Below are 21,228 nucleotides of genomic sequence, written 5' to 3' on the forward strand. Positions count from 1 at the left end.
TGTAGGTGGAGCCAAGCTGAGCTATGGGCATTCAAGCTATTGCAACAGGAAAGAAAAAAATGGTGACATGAATTACCTGGTGTTGGAGATCACATGTGCTATGTATCTACAAAAGGAAAAGGTGTTTGGAAACCCCCATGGCCTCGTAGTAGCTGACTGTGGCTCCTGAAGCAGACAGGGGTTGAGGGAAGGGTGGTTCAGTGGAATGTTCATGTCTGAACAGAGGGAAAGTATTTTTTATTATACCTGGGCCATGAGGCACATCACTCACATTAGGATTTTAAAAACAATGCTCAGCCACTTCCTTCCTGTGTGCATCTGTTTTCTTTTCAATAAATCATACAACATTCAATTAGAACTTCCCTTTATTTATTTTAACATGGCACATATGACACTTAAGGATGCATTTTACAGTGAGATGTGAAGCAGACATAGTGGGGATAATGATATCTATTACTGAGGAATTTGATAAAACAGGCAGTGTTTGTGTTCTGCTGCGTACATATAACCTGTGCAAAAATCTCACTGGCAAGAACATGTGAAGTCACTTTAATTCCTAACATCCAAAGACATGTCATAATTGAACTTGAGCACAATATAATAAAATTGTAGTTATATTATAAACACCAAGTTACAAAGTTACACACCTACACCAACCAGTATGAACCGTCCATTCAGTTTAAAAAACTGAAAAAATATTTTGCTGAAAAAGCTCAGAACAAGTCGCCCCATTTGTTGCACAATTTAAAGTTATATTATATGACCTATAGCATAACTCAGAAATGTCAGAAATATCTGTGAACAAAGGTGTAATTCAGCAAATCATATATAAAAAAAATCTATTTATAGCTAAAGCAAAAAAAAACTTTTTACATACTGTCTGTAAAGGAGTAAGCAGTGCTTTGCAATGCAGTGATGAGCAACATTTACATTCAGACATTCAAATGAACTTACGCATTTTCCCATATCAGGGTTTAATGCAATACTATGAAAATACAGGAGCTACAGCTCTGATAACTTCTGTTACCAACAATTGGAACAGGATTGACATATGCTTCTGAAGTTAGCTGGCAAAGTGTTACCAATAGGCTAGATAAATCAATAAGCACCATTTACAAAGTAATAAAGCTATTCAAAAAAGTAAAATGATAGAAGGCTTGTATGGTGCTATGTAGATTATTTACTATGGTATACAGAACTGGATATACATCAGAAATATGGAATGCACTTTCATTATGCATATAACCAGATATCTATTCTATTATCTATACCCTTCCAATCTCTGTGCAATACACGCAATATATAGCACTCGCATTTCTCACATTGCTGGTAAATCCCACAACCCTCTCACTCAGACATCTGATGTTAAACAAACAATCAAACAAACAACAAAATACATTGTCAGTACTTTACAATTCAAAAATGAAGGAAAACACCCCTGGACTGTGTCCAGTATATGTGTTATTGGAAAAATCCAGTGTTTTGTAGAATAAGAGTCCAGTCTGCATGCTGCTGAGAGTGACTATCATTACTGTGCAAAAATCCCTGATGAAGATACAAATTGAGGTCAAGAAGAATCAAGTTAAGGCGCAACCTCCATTGATAAAGTTGAGTCTCATCGTCAAATCGTCTGTTTAACTCTACTGTTGGTTTTGAGATGTGCTGTTTCCGTATTCTAGAGCAGGACATGCTGAGCTGGCCAAGTTGCACACAGCGGAACGCACACACAGCTGAACAGCAGACAGAAAGCTGAAGTATCCAATTCTGCACTATTCTTCTTGTATCACGTCATTCTTTATTTACAGGATTGTCCACATTCACGTAGTTACATTCTCACAGTTGCTGTCCTCATTTAGAATATGTCTGTAAAATCCTGTCTCTGGAATCCTTTCTATAAAGCACAAAACAGAAACAACACATAAGCAAATTCAAACACAGAGCATGACACGCAAATATGGAGAACTCAGCCATGATAACATTGTTTAAAGGCTTCAGAGCGATCATATGACTCTAACTGTGATAAACAGCCACTAACAAACACAAGCACGAAAGAAAATGGATGCCAAAGAAACACATTCTTTCATTTTTCACTAAATAATGGAAGTAGAGCAAATTCAAAAGAGATCATCCACAATGTGACAAAGAGGTTAGAATTATCTGACAAGTCATTAATGATTTCTCTTTTGAGTTTTTTTCATTGTAACAAGAGCAGGTTTGTGAAATGGAGGCATACTGTGGTGTGTTGGGACACGCTCATAAGGAAATCACCTGACAGGTCTAGGGCATGATTCCACCTTTTCCTGCCCTAACAGAACCACATGCGAATAAGCTCTGTGTGTGTTGTGTGAGCGTGATTTTGTGTGTGTGTGTTTGTGTGTGTGTGTGTCTGTCCTTTTTCAACCCAATTTTTTAAAGCTGAAAAATGGCTGCAGGGCTGGGTGGAGAGCATGGCTCAAAGATGATGTACCGTAACCCCAGGCTTTTAGTCCCTCAGCAAACATGTTACCGTGCAATATCTGAGGGAGGAGCTTTCTGAGCTGACAGTTACTCTTTAGCAGCTTGTTTTTCAAAATGACTCCTCAAAGCCCTATGACAGGCAAGTTTTTGGTATTGCAACTGAGCTCTGTGAAAGCAGTTGAAGAGGACTTTGAACAAAAACAACACCACCATAAATCTCCACCCACTGTCTTAAACGTATAGCATGGTATCTGTTATAAAGCCCAATGCTACCCATGGTACTGTTTCAACATTCATCTATCGTGGCTTTAAAGGTGTTTTCAATGCGCGCTGAAATAATTATGCACTGAACTGACTTGATTCTAATTTGCACAAAAATAAATCAACCCATTCAGTCCCAAAAGTACAGTACTGTGCAAACGTCTCAGTTACATGAGAAAATTCAATTTAAAAAGCAATTTAACTGGGCAGTAAAAATTTATTTGCTCAGAAAAAAACACTAATATTAGAATACATACAAATAACATTAAAAAGGCCCGTATCACGGAAAACTAAATTTTCCTCACTTTTTTTTAAATAAAGGATTTTGTTGTACTATGTAAACACTGTTAAAGTTTCAAAACATACAGTTCACTTCCCAGAACATACAGTACATACAGCTGCAAACCCTGCCCTGCCTATTAACACTGAAGGAGTGTTTAAGCTTGTCCTTTTTTTTTGCTTTTCAAATGAGCCAATCAAAAGAAAGGTCATTTACACATGCCAGACTAAAAGGCGCAGTAAAAAACAGCCTTGTTACTGTACACAATTCTTGTTACCGTGTTAGTGTTTGTTTTTATTTATTGTTATTTATTGTATTTACAAGCAAGAACACACATATTGCCAAGACAAGTAGGTAAACTGAAATATAGATTATATTCACATATTCATATAGAAATAATGCACACATTCAAATCAAATAAATTCAATGTGTCACATCTTTCAATACAGACAGCCAGAAATGCTTTACATTTTACTGTACTTCAAAACTAAATAAACAATAAAAGTTTTTTCAAATCAATTCAGTTCAAACAAAAGCACAAGATATTGCAATACATAATCTATGGTGGCTTGTTTGATACATTTTAGTCTCTAATAGGAAGAAGGGGAAATAAATGAAGCTAGTATATATCAGATTTAATATTACCTTTTTGTAGTCTTTGTGTAGTTTCTTATACTGGAACATATTGCAGAGGACAGTGGCTGCTGCTTTGGCTGCCCTCACTTTTTCAGAACTGAAGAGGAGAAGACTATGTTAGTAAACTAATCTGCAAAGAATGCTTTGTAGTGAATGTTAAGGCAAAGTGACCAATGTACACAAATGCGGATGTTTTTACTGAACAGTAGATGCTTTCAGTCACTAGTCATGTGTCTTTTGGGTTCTTACCTGCTATCATGAGAGTTCTTGATGCCCACGAGCTTGGGCAGACCATCGAAGTAGGTGACGTCCCGTGCTGCCACCTCGCTGGAGATCACAAGGTTGTTGAGAGCGCCGCAGATGTTTACAACCACATCTGTGGAGGGCTGCTTCTGGAAGCCATCAGTTGGAAGTTTGGCTACCAGGTTATTCACCACTTTAGTGGCTGAATGAGGACAGAGAGGGAATACTGTTATTTTACAACAAAGTGGACATCTGTAGTTTTCACATACAGTTCAATGCAAAAGTTTGGGCATTCCCGGTTTTGGCCATGTTTTGCACATTTTCATGCACAATTTAACATATTAGAAATAACATACTAGAAATAAATAAAATGTGGTCTGTGCAGAAGGGCACACTTTATAGTTCATGTTTTATTTTGTCCCAATATGTAAAATGATATGTATGAAATCATGCATTAAGATGAGCAGAAAAAGGCCATATTTACATTTTTTCTGTATTCTCTATAGAGAATATGTTGAGTTATTTTCACTGAGAAACTCAACAAAACTTGACCAAGGGTGTTCAAATTTTTATATACAACTGTATTTATTTTTTTCTGTTTTTGAAAGATTCTATCAGTGAAAGCTTAAAAGTAACACACACACATTACGTCGTTTAAACATATACATAATTTCCACGTTAATAAAATATATCAACCTAGTTATTAAAACTGCATTGATGTTATACATTTTATTTTATTTATTACATTTTAATGAAGGAAATTCAAAGCATTACTTTTTTCAGTGCAGCTTTCATTCTTAGAAATGCAGGAGTGGGTGAGATTACAAAAATATAACATCACAATACTTGAGGACTTTGTTTCGGTACATGATATGGCTAACAACAGTTTTTCTCAAGCCTGGTCCTGGAGGCCCAACACCCTGCACATTTTAGGGCTTTTTCTGCCTTAACACCCTCACTTTAACCCAATAATGGGCTTTTATTGAGCTGATTAGCTGGATCAGGTGTGTTGAGAGCAGGGAAAACAGTAAAAAGGGCAGGGCAGTGGGCCTCCAGGAACTGGAGGAACTAGGCTGAGAAACACTGGCTAGCAATGTTTAGTAGTCTAAGGTATGATGAGTTGGAACTGACTAGTAGTGTTTAAAAATGCAACCAAAAACTATGAATACAATGATTTTAAGTCAAAATTTCACATACTCTCCACTAAATCCAGATAAACAGGCCTAATTATGTTCTCTTTGTAATGAAACATGGAGTTGGTCAGTGTTCTTTAAGTACTGACAATTTGCTCAGTATTTTTCATGATTTGCTCAGAAAAACATTGAGACACAAATTATTAAAATAATGATAAATATTGTCATATTGCCCATCCTACAGAAAAGTGGACTTACCCATGTCGTTCTTGTCCCTGGCATGACGAGACAGGTTTCTGAGCAAGCCAGTGAGGGATCGCAGTTCTAGATCACTATTTGTTCTGAGATGATCTAGAACCACAGGCAACATGCGCTCCTGTTCTGAGGCAACACGACTCAGGATGGACGCCCACTGTGTGTGTGAAAGGGAAAAGGCAGCATAAATTAAGCAAGCTTAACTAATGCAAAATACATGGCAGTATACCAATCTAACACACCAGTCCACTTCTACTAACTTCAGGCAATTTCCACAGTCAGGTGTTGTACGTACGTCAAAGGGTTTTTGAATTTGTAACATTCACTTTTAATTTTTACCGAATTGAATATGTGGTATGTGTTATGTACACTTTGTTTGTTGTATGCATGTGCACATGTTGTATGTTGTTAGGCTTTGTTTGCAAATTTCCCTTCAAGGTATAATAAAGGTTTCACAGAGAACTGAACATACTCGTTTGTCTCCAGCTGTGATGTTCTGCAGGGCTCCAGCAGCAGCCTCTCGGGTCACGGTGTTGACTTCACAGCGCTGCAGGACAAGATTATATAGTTCTACCACCTTCGGGTGCCACAGCCACTCAATGCCCTTTGGCACTCGTGCCACCTCTGTAAACGTAGTCAGGTCCTTATCCTGTCTCTGAGGACCAAGAAAAAAAAGCAATTTGTCAAAACTAAATATACCAGAATGTAATTCTGTATTCACCACTCAAAGTAACTGCTATCTAGATCAAGCAGGTGAGTTCGCTGACTGACAAAAACATAGTGATGTTTTTGGGCACAAGCTAAAAATGAAAAGTGAAAGTCAAACATCAAACAATGGAATGAATATTACATGATATTCCAGTACAGAAAGAGAACGGGGTGTTCCTTACATCTTTGGCTTTTTTGCTCTGAGGAGTGAAGCAGCCGATAGCCTCTCCACGGGACATTGCCTGAGCTCTTGTTGGACCCTCCAAGCGCATCAGGGCTGAGGGGGGAATTTCACTGTACAGTTGATAGGACAAGTTCCTCAACACACACACACAATTCTCCACTCCCTGCCAGAGAGAGAGAGAGAGAGAGAGAGAGAGAGAGAGAGAGAGAGAGAGAATTTTAATGTGTACAAAGTCATGCAACTTTACAGTTACAATATTCTGTGGCAAAGCAAACATAAATACATAGCAATACATATTCCACATGATTCTCAAGACTCAAAATGTACTACCTTTTCTTAAAGGGCCCATATCTCACATTTGTCCTGTATATTTTCCCATGAGATCCACTTATAATGTTAATGTGATTTTATGTACCGTAAATAGCCATCTACATCACTATTTTCAAGCCTTTCTTTATCCCTTAGAAGAGCGCAGGCTGTTTCTTTGTCTTTAAATAAGATCTGTTCTGGTTGGCTTCTTTGTATTGTGCCTCATTCAAAAAGCAGTCTGGGTAAAACATTCCTTATAACTTCAACGTGAATAATTTATGTAAATACATAGGTTTTTGTGATATCACAAAAACTAATTCAAAACAGCTTGTTTAATTTCCATTCATGGACTATATGGACTGGATAGTGAATGTTGTGAAAATGTTTACAAACTCTACCAAATACTTTTATTTTAGAAAAAAGTGAGGAAAATTAGCTTTTCCATGATATGTTCCCTTGAATATTCAGTCAATTGTTTAAAGTTATGCAATTACCAAATAATAAATGGTAATTAATTGAAAAAATAAATTAAAATTCTAAGCAACTAAGTAAAAAGGGCTGTTTGTTTTACAATCAACAGACACCTATGACACAATACACACATTCCAACGGAAGCCTAGACCTTGTTTTGCTTGTGGGAATGTATTTGGGGAAGATAAGCAGGACAGAGTGAGTTAAAGTGATGTGTGCAGAGCTGACCTTCTCCTCTACTCTGGTGTCATTCACAGTGCTATGAATGTAGCCCACAAGAGCGTCAACTAGGCCATGAGTTTCCCTCATCTGCTGACGGGTTTTCTCATTTATTGAGCTTAGGTTCCTGCAGCGGAAAAGGACAGCTTGGTTAGGAAAATGTCCTGTCTTTGTAGGAAAACCAGAAAAAAACAGAGATAACCTGCAGCACAAACAGAATTGTTCAGACTTTTAAAAAGTTTTATGACTGATTTTTTGGTTACTAAGGAAAAGATTAGTGGTTGCCTTAAAAGGTATTAGATATAGATAGCGACAGATAAATACAGCACTGTATGAAAGTCTTAGGCACCACAGCAAATTAAACCATTTATTTATCCAATAACTGTGCTTCTGTGCTTTTATATATATATATATATATAAAATGCACCCTGCGATCCAGAAGGATATATATAATACAGACGAGATACGTCCTGATGTGTGTGTTTTGTACTTCAGTTACAGCATTTAGACATAGACTTAAACACAGACAAGAATGCAGACAGGGAAGAAAGGTAGAAAGAGTCAGTATAGGACCTTATTAAACGTCAGAGAGACTGCATGTACTTTTACACCACTACAGGACAGTCCAGGACATGACATATTTGCATTTTTGTAGATGTTGGTGGGTGTGAATGCACCTGAGGCAGCCGGTGGTGTTGAAAAAGATATCTGCCTCTGAGGGAGTGTGCTCGATGATCTCTCTTTCTCCAGTGCCAGAGAGAGGGATCAGTACCTCCTCAGTTAGCTTAGGAAGAGTTTCCCTTGCCAACCTCTCCTTCAGATTATCCTTAGAGGAAAGATTCCACAGAATTCCTACAGTGAAAGATAATAAACAGCTTAATCCTTTGCACAGAACAGTAAATCTAGAATGCAGCTAATATAATAATGCCAGCTAACCATCAGGATTCACAACTGTCTCCACCTTTGTTTAAAATTACTTTGCGGAGAACAGTGACAAGAAAGTGAAAAATATGTCTTAAATACCAAAACACACTATCTATCCTGATCATAAGTATGTATGCTTTTTAAAAGTGTTTTAAGACTTACTTTTATCAGAAAAAACACTACTACTGAAAGTTTTTTGAGTGTATGCACTGACTCACTGCTCACTTGCCATGAGTGTATGCACTGACTCACTGCTCACTTGCCATGAGTACGAAATACAAGTCAAGACAACGCAACAGTAAACACCCCTTTACTGAAAGAGCACAGCCAACGCCCTAGAGAACACACACACACATGCATCCACTTCTTTCTCCCATTAAAAAAACAAAAGAAAAACTTCTCACTCCCTTCATACATCATATGCTAATTCAGTGGCTGATTCAAGAGCAATGTGGGTGAAACATAGCCTGAAAGCTAAAGCCTTCCAGTCATGTTACTTCTAGTTTGCAGCCATGCGCAGAATGAAACCAGCCACAGCTGTGCAGATCGAATGACAGTATCTAATCAAGTGCCACTCCTTTGTGGATTACACCTGATTACAATGTGCTTTTGTGTTGTGAATGATTCTAAAGTTTTACAACTGTTATCAGCATATCTACTTCACCACACCCATAATGGAAGTCCAGCCTCGCAAACGCTGTTCGGATAGCGAGCCAAGCTCAAGGCCGGTTGTGTGATAGCAGTGCTTTGTGGCACAGGTTAGCAAACAGAGAAGACTATTCACACAGCGGATGATTGAATTCTGTTCCATCTGCTAATCCAAAATAAGCTATCCCCAAATCCTAAATGTAGGGAAACAGACGAACCCATTCATTTGAATGCATGTTCAGGATCTTTGATCTTGAAGGCAGATACAGTGGTACGCAAAAGTTCGGATACCCCTGGTCAAATGACATTTTCTAAATAAAACACATCCTCTACAGACAACACACTTCTGCACATTTTAATGCACAGTTACTATTTATTTGCTGAATTTAACATTTCAGAAATAAACAGAAGTTGTTGCTTGTGCAAAAGTTATGACACACTTTGTATTTTTATGTTTTTTTTTTAATTTCAATATGTTAAACTCAGCAAATAAATAGAAACTGTGCACTAAAAGCCCTTATAACATCCCACTACAAGTTTTCCATAGAGGACTTGTTAACTTTTTTCTCTCAGAAGATCAATAAAACGTTTCACCAGGGGTATTCAAACTTTTGCACACGGCTATACATGTCAATGCTCTGGTTTTTCATGATATCACAAAAACAATGAATTCAAAACAAGCTATTTTTGCAGGTTAGTTTACATACATGCACTGTATGGCCTCGTTTTGAAACTTTAACAATGTTTCCTTTCTAAATCAAAGTCTACAGGCTGTCCAAGATATAGGCTCTGCAATGTTCAGTTCTATTTATCCGTATTTCCCATCATTACTGTAATTTTGCTATCCGGACTAGAGGAGGATGGATTTGTCCAAGGTTTCTCCTTCATGCTCTTAGGACACTGTTTCCGACATCAGATGCTCAGACTACTTTGTGACAACGTCCATTGTAAAAAGCACTATAATTTAAATTGAACTTTGAATTAAATATTCATATTGACTATTCACTAATTATGGCAACCATTTCACATGATGGTGGTTACTTGCAGTGAGGAATAATGCACAATTATTAATGACAGTGCTTACCAGTGATGTTCTTGCGGAGCTCGTCATCTTGCTCTTTCAGGGCTTCTATGAGCTTAGGGATTCCTCCGGCCTCCATAAGAGCCACTTTGTTCTCCATATTCTCATAGATGAGGTTCCTGGCCGCTCCAGTGGCATAACGCTGCACTTCCTCGTTCTCACTGGTAAACAGCTGAACCAGCGGCAGTATTCCTTTCAGCTGATTCACCTAAGAGACAGAGAAACAGACAAAACAGAGAGAGAGACAGAAGGATTCACTCCATTGTATTTCAAGGACCCTGTGCAAAAATAACATATTAATGTTTTATATTCGCTTCACAAAACAGAGAAATTTAGTTTTTCCACTTCATCTTGCAATCAACAGATCTTACCAGTTTCTTGGAGTCGTTGTTGTGATAGCACTCATGCTGGATGTAGGCAGCCCCCAGCACCTGCAGTTCTGAATCAGAGGATTCCAGATAGGTCACAGCAGTCGGCATGTCCAGAGCACTGATTCTGTGTGATACAGAAAAAGATATTAAGGTTTTCAACGTTACACAAACAACAGTTGCATATTGAGATGTCCTTGATTTGACAAGTTCTTTTGTCAAATCAAAAGAACCTGTCCTTTTGATTTCATATAAATTTTGCCTTGTTACTGAAATTATTTAAGGATAAAGTCTACTTTGGCTCTGTATAACCTCTTCAGGTTATCCTCTCCTGACAGATTCTACAGGATTCATTTCTAATTATCATCTAAACCTGATAATGTAGAACAGACTGTACAATAAATACCAGTTTGGGTCACTTTGTATTTCATTGTTTGTGACAAAGACTGGCATGTGTGTATGTTGCGAACTTGGTGGGCAGCATGTTTCTTTACCAGGGTGTGTCGATTGTTAGTTAGCTGGACTGGTTTGGGCGTTTCACTTTTCACTTTTCACACACACAGACACACATGGAGCACAGGGCTGGGCCACATCAAATAACTCACACTCAGAGAGCAGCTAGTCGAGTGAAAGTGGATTTGTAAAATGTACGACAAATGCATAAATAACCTGTTTGACAGGTTCCAAGGTCAGCCCCCCAACTCAATGTCTACATTATCCTTTCCTTTTCGTCCATTGCTTTTCTATTCTTATGCTTCTTTGTGTCTATGCAGTCTTTCTTCTTAAACTATCGCATTTTTAATTTGAGACATTTTCATTTGCATAATTCACCAGACCAGTTTTCACTAGATGGGAAAGAGGAAGCTTTTGGCTGCATGTATGTGAGGTATTTGTCCTCACTGAAGCATATAAGGAAATTCTATTTCAGCAGTAGGGAACTGTGTCGAGAGTGAAATTATTACTTTAATTTCATTTTGCTTTGATTTGTCTGTGTAAAACCCAACAATGAAAACTAATTGTGGTGTACAAAAATAAATGCATATTTAATATAAACATGCTAAACATCTACAAAGCATTAGCTCTAAGACTATGACCCACTGAAGACAAACATCTCATCTTAATCGTAAAAAGATGTTTATTTTGGCTGTTCCTTTGTTTAAGGACTTTAAGTCTTCTTGTAGATTTATATTTGTGCAAGAAAAGTATTTATTCAATCCACAGAAAGTGAGTAAGATCAGTGCTGTGTTAACAGTGTAAAGCTCTTGTCATTTGTGAGTGCTCAGGGCCAACAAAGCAGTTTGTCACTAGTTATTTTACCCAACGTTTACTCACTTTTGCCACAACTGTACTGATGTAATTATTTTGCTCATGTGGAAATTATGTGCACATTTGAAAAGTCATTTAAGTGCACTATTTTTTAGTGTGTTTAATGATTTTATGCATTGGTAAGACGGTCTCTGTGAGCCACAATGCTGTGTTTTTGTTTCATGGTGGAGGATTTTTTTTCTTGTTATCTTAAAATTATCCAACCTATCATGTGCAAAATAAACATACCTTTCGGTTTACATAAACACACTGCAAGTGCACTGAAAATGTAATGCATTGAATTTACTTAATTTAAATGAGCACATTTGGACTTCTGTTCCGGATGATCTGAGAGCTACCTTTAAGAAGGTACCTTTAAGAAGAGACTCATGACCCATCTCTTTCAATTTATTTAACTGTTCGTTAACTCTGTCATTTATTGCATTCTATTTTACAGATGTATTATTTTAATTTTCTAGTATTTATTTTTCATTCATAACTTTATTTAGACTCTTTTCATATTTTATGTTTAACTTTTGATTTTTTTAGAACACTTAGTAAAACTTGCTGGATGTAAATGCTAGAAGTTATTATTATTATTATTATTATTATTATTATTAATATCACCATTTGTATATGAATAATTTATTGTCGCTGTCATATCAAATCTTTAAAACCCTTCATAACTTTGTATTTTATTTTGTTTATTTTTTTAAATTACATTAAAAAATAAGTTTTTTCTTCTCCTGTAATGTTACCATTTTTGGAGATACTAGGTTTTTTTATTACAGTGACAATATATATACACATCAACACCAATCAATTTTCTGCAATTAAGTTGGGGTTCTTTTGGCAATAATCATGTTGAGTGTTGATAAAATAGGCCTGTATTTTATTTGTGTGCAAATGAATTTGAACCAAGTAAATTCCATTCACTGCTTCTGTATATGTGTGTATGTCTCACCCGCTCAGGTTGCCCATGCTACCCATCACATCCATTCCATCGAACACGTCCTTGCCTTTGCCCACACTGATGACGCTCCTCATTGAGGCAGCACGGGACAGCCTGCCTTGCTGCATCATGCCCAGGGTACCCTGGGAGCTGCTTCCACCAATCACAAAGCCCCCTCCTCCTCCTCCACCTCCTTGGACACTCCCTGCGGACATAGAGTAACGATTCTGGCGCTGGGTGATTCTGCTGATGGTGCGCTGCGCGGGGCCTTTGAAGGACTGGCGAACATAAGCTTCTTCCTCCATGACTCCACTTCCGCCTCCACTACGGGCCAGCGTGCCACTTAGAGAGCGTCTCATGGGGGGCAGCGTCATGGAGGTCTGCACAGCCCCAGAGCTGAAACCATTGCTGGCAGTGGAGTACACAGCCTGTCGGGGGTATGTAGACGCGTACCCGTTACTCATTCCGTAGGCTGTGTCCTGACGCGAGTAGGTAGCATCATGATCCGAAACCAGGCTTCCCTCACTGCCATCCTGCGTCATCCATGTGGCTGAAACCTGCTGCTGAGGAAGGGACTGAATGCGCAAGGAGCGCAGGGAGGTGATCTCTGGGTCAGGGCCTGCAGGTCGGCTCATGGTGCGAGTTAACGTGGTCATCTGCTGGTGGTGAGACTGGCCACCCTGGTAACCGCCGCCACTCATGCCCATCATCATGCTGTCGTCATGGTTATACATCATTCCTGCACCGGCCCCTCGGCTCATCTGCGCTCTGGGGCCAAAATCCACAGCCGAGCGAGACGAGTAGCCGCCGCTGGATTGTGTAGACATACGCTGGGCCTGGTTGGGAGTCAGATGCAGAGCAGTGATGTGACTAAGTAATCTAAAACACATTAGGCTGAAACTGAAATCGCACAGACCAGGTTTAAATGGAAAATCAAAATTTCTGCATAATAACTTGGATAGCATTGCTAACATTAAAGCAATGTCATTCAGAGTGGTCTGATGTGAAATGATTTGTTGTAGAGAAATTTACCTAGTTAGAACTGATGACAAGAACAAGACATCCAAAGTGTTTAAGGACTCTAAAAGACTTCCTTACAAAATTACTACATGAAATAATTATGAATACAGTCCCTGAAGCCTGACAGATTGTTTTACTATAGGCTTACAATAAGGTTTTGGCCTACAATGTATTTCTAAAATCCATTTATGGTGGAAGGGTACAAGCAGGGCGCTATAACACAAAACAGTCCCCTAAAAAACTTATTGTTTCCAGATTTATTGTTATTTTATTATTACAAGCATTTAGGGAGTTTTTCCTTGCCACTGTGGCCACTGGCTTGCTCATAGGGGCTTGGACCCGGATTTCTTTTTGTAATGCTCATTTCCTTGTAAAGCTGCTTTGTGACAACACCTGTTGTAAAAAGCGCTATATAAATAAACTTTACTTACTTACTTACATTACATATTAAAACTCAGAAGAAATGTGTAGGTTCACGGGTCGTTTGGTTAGTAAATAAAATAGCTATATTTGCATTGCAGACATTGTGAGCCCTAGCCCCTATTACCACCACTTGAAAGAAATTGAAGACTGATGTTAGTTTTCCTACAATGAATCATTTCACACCAAACCTCTCTGCATGACTTTGTTTACATCTCAACCATTGAATTACGCAGACATTCTGAAAAACTGGTGGAATTCCCCTTTAACCTGTTAAACTCAGGCTCCCATTCTTCACTCTAATAACTTCATACCTTTCATATTACTTTGTATAATAGTTACAAATAATAGGGGTGTCCCAAACACAATTTCAGGTTCAATTTTTGATTCATCATTAAACTTTCTGTATTTTATATGGTTAAAATGTCTTGATTCAACAAAGCTTGAATTATTCAAGTTCTAACATATTGTTTTCAATGCCTACCTTTAGAAGAAGCTTCAGAAAAAATTCCAGCCATTTACAACGGGATGCATGCATAGAATATGTATATTTTTAGCATGTAAAATATCAGATTGTTTTGGGCACTGATAAACCCCTAGTTTTCACAAAAGCCTCTTAGGAAGTAACATACTTATGAATAATAAGTCTTATGATTAATACCTGTGTAATATGCCTGAGGTTTAATGGGTTAATGAAATTCAACATGAGTAATGTTACAAATACAGATGTGGCATTCAATAAACACATAATTATTGAATGACGTGCTCAGTGGTGTGCTGCTGTGTCAGTCTACTTAGAACTGTGGAGGACTTGCGAAATATCACACTTGAACAACACACTATCACTCCTCTCCCACTGCCAACCTGTCCAGTTCTTAAGAGATCTACACTCTCTCTGTCTTTTTCTCTGTAGACATTTTCTTTGTCTAAGAAGAGTCAGTACCAGTACTTGTATCAGTACAGATTTATGAATATTTCTAATAAAATCAACATTTTAACACTAAAATGGGGCAAATAAAGAATAATATGATCAAAGTTATTACATAAAGAAGATGTAATTCTCACCATCATTGGTCTGCTGGAGGAGTAGATATAGGACTTTGAGCTGAAGCTGGGATTGTAGGTCTGGTACTTTGTCATTGTTGAAGAACCTCCGTACTCTGCGAGAGGAAGAAATATAAGATAAAAGTGTTACTAAATATGTAAAAGTAATGAAATAAGTGCTATAATATATAGCGCAGTTTAGAAGTAATAATTCACTTTCTCTACTTTGCTGGACATGACCACTGTCTTTACCAAATGGCTGACTGTAGATGAATTATTAGCACATAATAAAAAGTCATATGGAATCACCCTGTCATGCAATCTTGTCTGATGCTGTACATTCATGCCTGTAGTTTTCCACTGGGCAAACAAACAAGCGTTTGATGTGAAAGTGGCCCATGCACTCATACTGACATCAGCAGAGTTTATCACTTTGATGAGTTTAATCATATGCTGCTGTTTAGCTGATCTCCCCGCTAAACCAGTCCTGTTCAAGCATTCCCACAGAAGCTGCTGCAGGTTTTCACATGCAAGTGCTATGTCTAGAATCTCAGGAAAGCATTAGGTGGTTTGTTTGGCTCCCATGAAACATGTACCTGCTGCAGAGCATGAGAGATTACTGTGTAGAGTCAAGAAAAGATTAAGATTGAGAAGGATAACCAAAAATAAAATTAATATTTTATATACTCAGGATAAAATAACAATTATCTTGTGCACATGTACTATAATAAGCTAACTCACAGAAACAGCTAAAAGACTGCCAGGACCACCCCAGGACCAGCTCTGAGTAAACTAAATGTGTTGTTCAAAAGTACCAAAAACAGATTTGCAGTTGCAGTGACCACTTACTAGGGCTTTACCGTTCTTAAACATCTTACAATTACATACTTAGTCTTATTGTCTTTTTTTAATCACAGCAAGTTTAGAGAGAAGGATATCTTCTTCCAGCAACAACTGCCCTGCATGTCACTGCATGCTAATCAGTTAGGGTTAAGTCCTGCGTAAGTTTGAAACAAACAAACTTAAAGAAAATGTCTGCTCTCAAACTGTTTCATCAGTCGCTCTATGTGTATGTATGTGTTTTCAGCAGGGCGAGGCACAGGCTGGGTTGTTAAAACACAGTGACAGACAGCAGCCAAGGGGAGAGGGGTAGAAAACCGGTCTGATTGCTATGAGCCACTCCTTCTATCCCTGCCCAAAACACGTAGAAACAAATACACCCAAAGCAAAAGTTCCGCCCCTTGCCGCACCCTACTTTTTCCATGTCCATTATTTGAGAACACAAACTGTTGTAAATTCAAAAGCAGCTTGCTCTTTTTAAAATGCTACTGTGGTAGTACTTTCTTATTATTTATTTAGTTATTTGCACATTATATTTAGTTATTTACCTTTTTTACTTTGACCTGCACAACCTCACTAAATGACTTTACGAACAAACAGTTCTCTTTCTCATTTGAAACACGTTTGGTATTTCACCCATGTGAGACTGGTCTAGCTTTTAAGACTACAATGATAGCTTCAAAATGAGCTTGTCTTTCTGTCTTTCTGACGCTGGCTATGGGCCAAGAAATGTGGGGCTGTTCTGACTTGTCAAGCTGAGCTTGGGAAGCTTGCAGGTCACAGGCACTCACCTTCTGCAGCTGCTAGGACTAGAGGTTTAACCCCAGAATACTTGCAGAAGCCTTTCATAAAGGCAGGAATTCCACAGCGAACCATCTCTGCTATTCACACAACGCTAACTATGTAGACGCTGAAGGGAACTGTGCATAGCTTAGTAACAGAGAGTATGGCAAACATCATATCATAAGGTTGTAAGGTTACCTGGGTGCGGTCTCATTGTAATAGTGTTGAGAAGGCTGTTGCACAGACACATACAAATTGTATACTGTAATTGTGTAACTGATATTTCACCCTCCAATATGTTATGTACTGTTTTTGTTACTGCATTGCTAAACTTTTGCCTATGCTTATGTTAATATAATGTGCTTTCATATCATGTATAAATGTGAAACATGAGCTGCTCTTTACATTGTGTGAAAAATTCCTGAAGAATGGGCCAATAAAAATGGTCCAAACTTGGAAAAAACTTTGCTACATTAACTTATATTACATTAGAAGTACATTAGAAGAACATTTTCTTCCTCCTAAAAAGCAATATGGTTCTGTTCCAACAGTGATATTTGTTTGTCTTATTGTACCACTGAATTATATTAAAAAGTCATTAAAAAGAAAGCCCTACTTTGCATTTGATCTGCCTAAACAATTGTAATTCACAGAGTTGCCTATTGTGCTTTGCTAAGCGCTTTGTCCGGCTCTCTCACACGGTAGTTTTGTGTGGGTCGGGTCCTTTGAGAGTTGACAAAGAGCAGTAACCCAATCACACACAGTCAGAGAGCCTTCACTCACTTCTATGCTCTTTGTCTATCTCACTCACCAGTCTGAAAGCACCTAAGGGTACAGAAGAACTCTGCCTGTTGCAGCCTGTTAAACGTTAATGCAGTATGCGTGTTGTGTGCGTGTATATGCAAATGAGGCCAACACTGCAGACAGAAGGGTGTTCTCTCTAATTAAAGGGAGGGACTGATGTTTTCTGTCCGGCTTGTAGCTTGATGTGGGTGGAACATGTACATGTTTCAAACAAATGCAAAGTTTCATGGTACAACAACAACTTTTCCACTGTTTCACAAATAAGACATCTGGTTCTAGACTTAAAAGAGTTTACATGGAGGAGTCCCGTTGATAGGCTAGAGTTTAAAACCCAAAGTGACACCCTCTCCCAAAGCATATCCCACAGTCAAATGAAAAATTAGCGAGAAAGATCACTTTCATAGCTAATATCACTGCATGCCAATCAGTCTAAATAGCACCTACTGTTCATACTTACCACGCACAGTCAGGACATACGTTACACTACATTTACTTCATGAACTACACTGAACAAAAACAAAACACTTTTACTGAAACCTCACAAAATCAGGCTGAGGCATGAAACAGTTCCCACATTAGTATCTGGTGCGACAGTCATTTTCCTCTAGCAGTGGAACACATTTCCAAGAAAAAGAAACTATTTTTTTTTTATCAAACTGCTGCAAAATGGGATCAAAACCAAATAAGTTTCATTTATATTTTTAGTTCAGTATAGATTATATATTACAAAATAGCAATACGTTTAGTATAATATATATACTATATACTGTACTATCAAAAAATGCAGACTGTTTACTGTCCGAAACATAAAAAAACATACAACAAGTACACGGTCTGGTTCCCAGTGTCACACGAAGAGAAATCTGAGGAGCCCACTAGCTGTTAACAAGCGAAAACGACCAAACTCGCCTTGTAAACGTCCGATGGGGCTCTTAACAGAAGTCCTAGCATTAGCTTAGCGGAGACCGCAGAGAAGCTGACAGCACTGAGGCGGGTAAGAAACAACTCGTAGACACAATCCCACAGGCAGACTCAGAGTTTAAAGTAAGCAACCAGGATGCCTTAAAACGATGCTTTTACGTCAAATAGTACGTTACCAAACCTTACGACACATATAACTAACTTACTTTCAGAGGCTCCATGAAGTCAAAACTTGAACAGTAACCCGTTTTACCACGTACACACTCACACACACACAGAAACACACACCTGAAGCCGCATAGTGCTGTCCAGCGCCGTTCTGTCGCGAGAGCGTGCTGGTTTTCTCCGCGAGCCTCATCGCCACCTGCGCCCGCACGCGCTTGGCTCTAGCCGCTCCATCAGACGAAACGCCGCTGTATCCCAGCTGGCTCTCGTGCGGCACGGCGTAAGTGCTCACGGAGGAGTTGGGCTGAAGAGTCGAGAAGAAGAGGCCCTCAGAAGCCGAGCTCATGACCACAGCTACGGTCAGCACCAAACGCAGCGAAACTGGACGCGCTCTTTCCTGCCGGGCTCACTCGAGTTAGGAGAGCGCAGCTAATGGCGACGGGAGCGATCGGAGGAAAGTTTCTCCTGTAAGTTAGCAGGAGTTCGGCAGCGCGTTCCTCAGGTAGAATCGGGGGAAATGGGTGGAGCCTGGATGAGTCAACACTGGTTACCTGAGCCAGGTGAGCTCATTAAAGGGAACCAGGCGGATTTCTGCCTGTGACTTGACGTAGATAAAGAATGATAGCACGACCTCATAGTCTGGACTGCTTTATAGTGGCTTTGTAATAAACACAATAGCGTGTGAATAACTGCTTTATTGTGTCTAATGCATTATAGTCAGTAGGCTGAGTAACCAAAAACCATCCTCATTAAAAAGTGCTTTTACTTTAATAAGATAAGAACTCAAGAAGAAGTAAAAGGCCCATTTTAGTGATTAGTTAAAATGTGAACAAAAATGCACCGGATTTAAAAACTTCACTTATATTCAAACTTCCTGCACTTTCCTTCTCTTACAACAGCTTTGTAACAAACACAATAGCATGCGAATAACTTCTTTATAGCTTCTTATGCATTGTGGTCAGTGGGCAAAGTAACATAAAACTCTCAGCTGAAATGGCTTTTACCTATATAAAATCACAACTCAAGAAGAAGAGAAAAACGCTTTTTGGTGACTTTAGTTAAAATGTAATGTACTCCTCTAGGAATCAGAGTAATTGGGAACAGCAGAACCAGCAAATATACCTGAGTATATGGGAAAGTATTTTAATTTGAAAACACTTTTAAAAACATGCATCTGTCTGTCCTCTGATTGTAGCTGATGTATATTCAGTAACAGTAGTCTGGGTTTATCTTGGCAGGCTTTGTGTGTTTGTATGGGTGGGTGTGCTGAATGTATTTATTTCCTAACTTTGCCGTCTATCTCCATGTGATGTTTCGTTCCGTGTATATCCACACTGAATCTATCCGTGTTAATCTATCTGCGAGTCCACATCCCCCACTGAACAGGTTTAGTCAAGACACCTGTCTAGTTTCTCTGTGAAAAATGTGAGTTTACCTACATATTTTACTGTAAAAATTATCATGATATGGTCTGGTTTTTGGAAAATGACCTATTTCAATTGAAATCATAACTGACATTCCATTTGTCTGGGCTGTGTAATTGCTATTTTATCATGTAGCCTAGATTGCATGTGAAAAGCAGGAAATGTAAGCACACTCATATCTAAACCATGATCGCTCTAAATCTTGCCATCTATCGTGAAAGTTAAAGAGGCAGACAGAGACAGAAAGAGAAAGAGAGAGAGAGCTGCCTCATTCTTTAGTCATGAAGGGCGTGGCTGTAATGCTTTTGCTGTTTTCGTTTACAGAGGTTGTTTTAGCTCCTGCGCCTGGTAACGGAAGTAACAGTAAGCGAAGTAAGTGAAGCGTTTGTGTCGGCATCAAGCCTGTTTCCTAATCCAGTTCTGCTGCCATGGTAACTAAATGACAGCTACTTAACCATAACATTTATTGATACTGTGCGGTTGTGACTTTGCGGTTTTGCAGATTTCTGGAAATGGTCTGTGTATTTGGTCTGTGTATTTTATTTTTTACTCCCTATTGTAATAATAATAATAATAATAATAATAAATAGGTTTTATAGGTTATGCATGTGTTACATGGTCTGAAATATAAAAATACTGGTTCCATGACCTCAAATCTCTTATGCACATCATGCACTATTTCAGTGACAATTTGAAATTACTGATTCCTAAGTACAATATTTTTTATTCTGTTTTATTTTGCTCTCATTTGCATTCATGCAAATAAAGATGTTGATAAATCAACAAACTGAAAATAGAAAATGTGTACTTACCATGAAGACACGGTATTGTCTGTCAAAAAATAAGGTCCAATTAGAGAAAGTGGCTCTCAGAGTGTCTGTGCTGAGACAAAAATCCTCTTCAGAAAGCTGTTAGTTGATCTGACAGAGATTCTAGGAGTGACCAAGTTATAGGCTACATCCAGCCCTGGCAACGCCCTGATGAAAGCCCAAATGTATTCACTTTAATTATGACTTAGAGAAAGAGAGAGACAGAGAAAGACAGAGAGAGATGAGTCAAAGAGGCGTGAGGGAGCATAAGTTTTTAGGAGTGGCGGAGGAGTTCCACCTGTTCATCTTAGCCTCTCTTTGCCCACAGCATCAAATCAAACAGGTGTTAAAGCAGTGAGTGGCCATCCTGTGCACAGGAGCCAGCTGAACGATGCTTGAGAGTGAACATACAGCGAGATGTTTTCTTGTGCCTGTTAAACTGTTTCTTTTCATTAGTTTGGGTGAATCAGGTGAAGAATGTCATTTTTGGGATTCAGCAGCAAAAAACAAGGTGTGGATCTAGGTGATAGATCAGATGCACCTGAGTCAGGCTAGTTCGTGCCT

The 21,228-nt window shown here is 38.6% G+C and overlaps 1 protein-coding gene across 2 annotated transcripts; it reads right to left on the reverse strand.

The window, feature by feature from the left end:
- Positions 1-347: 347 nt before the first annotated feature.
- Positions 348-20,756, reverse strand: pkp3a (plakophilin 3a). Of its 2 annotated transcripts, none has more exons than XM_036576021.1 (13): positions 20,668-20,756; positions 14,940-15,034; positions 12,447-13,270; positions 10,181-10,304; positions 9,813-10,017; positions 7,834-8,008; positions 7,166-7,283; positions 6,156-6,320; positions 5,738-5,920; positions 5,269-5,422; positions 3,884-4,079; positions 3,644-3,731; positions 348-1,891 (listed from the first exon to the last, which is right to left on the reverse strand). In XM_036576021.1, the coding sequence occupies exons 2-13, from the start codon at positions 15,012-15,014 to the stop codon at positions 1,853-1,855; spliced, it is 2,346 nt and encodes a 781-aa protein (XP_036431914.1). In that variant the 5' UTR covers positions 15,015-15,034; positions 20,668-20,756; the 3' UTR covers positions 348-1,852. The 2 variants fall into 2 exon arrangements, with proteins under 2 accessions (XP_036431914.1, XP_036431913.1); XM_036576020.1 differs by lacking the exon at positions 20,668-20,756 and adding an exon at positions 18,555-18,879.
- Positions 20,757-21,228: the final 472 nt, after the last annotated feature.

This window comes from Colossoma macropomum, unplaced genomic scaffold (genome assembly GCF_904425465.1).
Source record: "Colossoma macropomum unplaced genomic scaffold, Colossoma_macropomum, whole genome shotgun sequence".
NCBI classification, from domain to species: domain Eukaryota; kingdom Metazoa; phylum Chordata; class Actinopteri; order Characiformes; family Serrasalmidae; genus Colossoma; species Colossoma macropomum.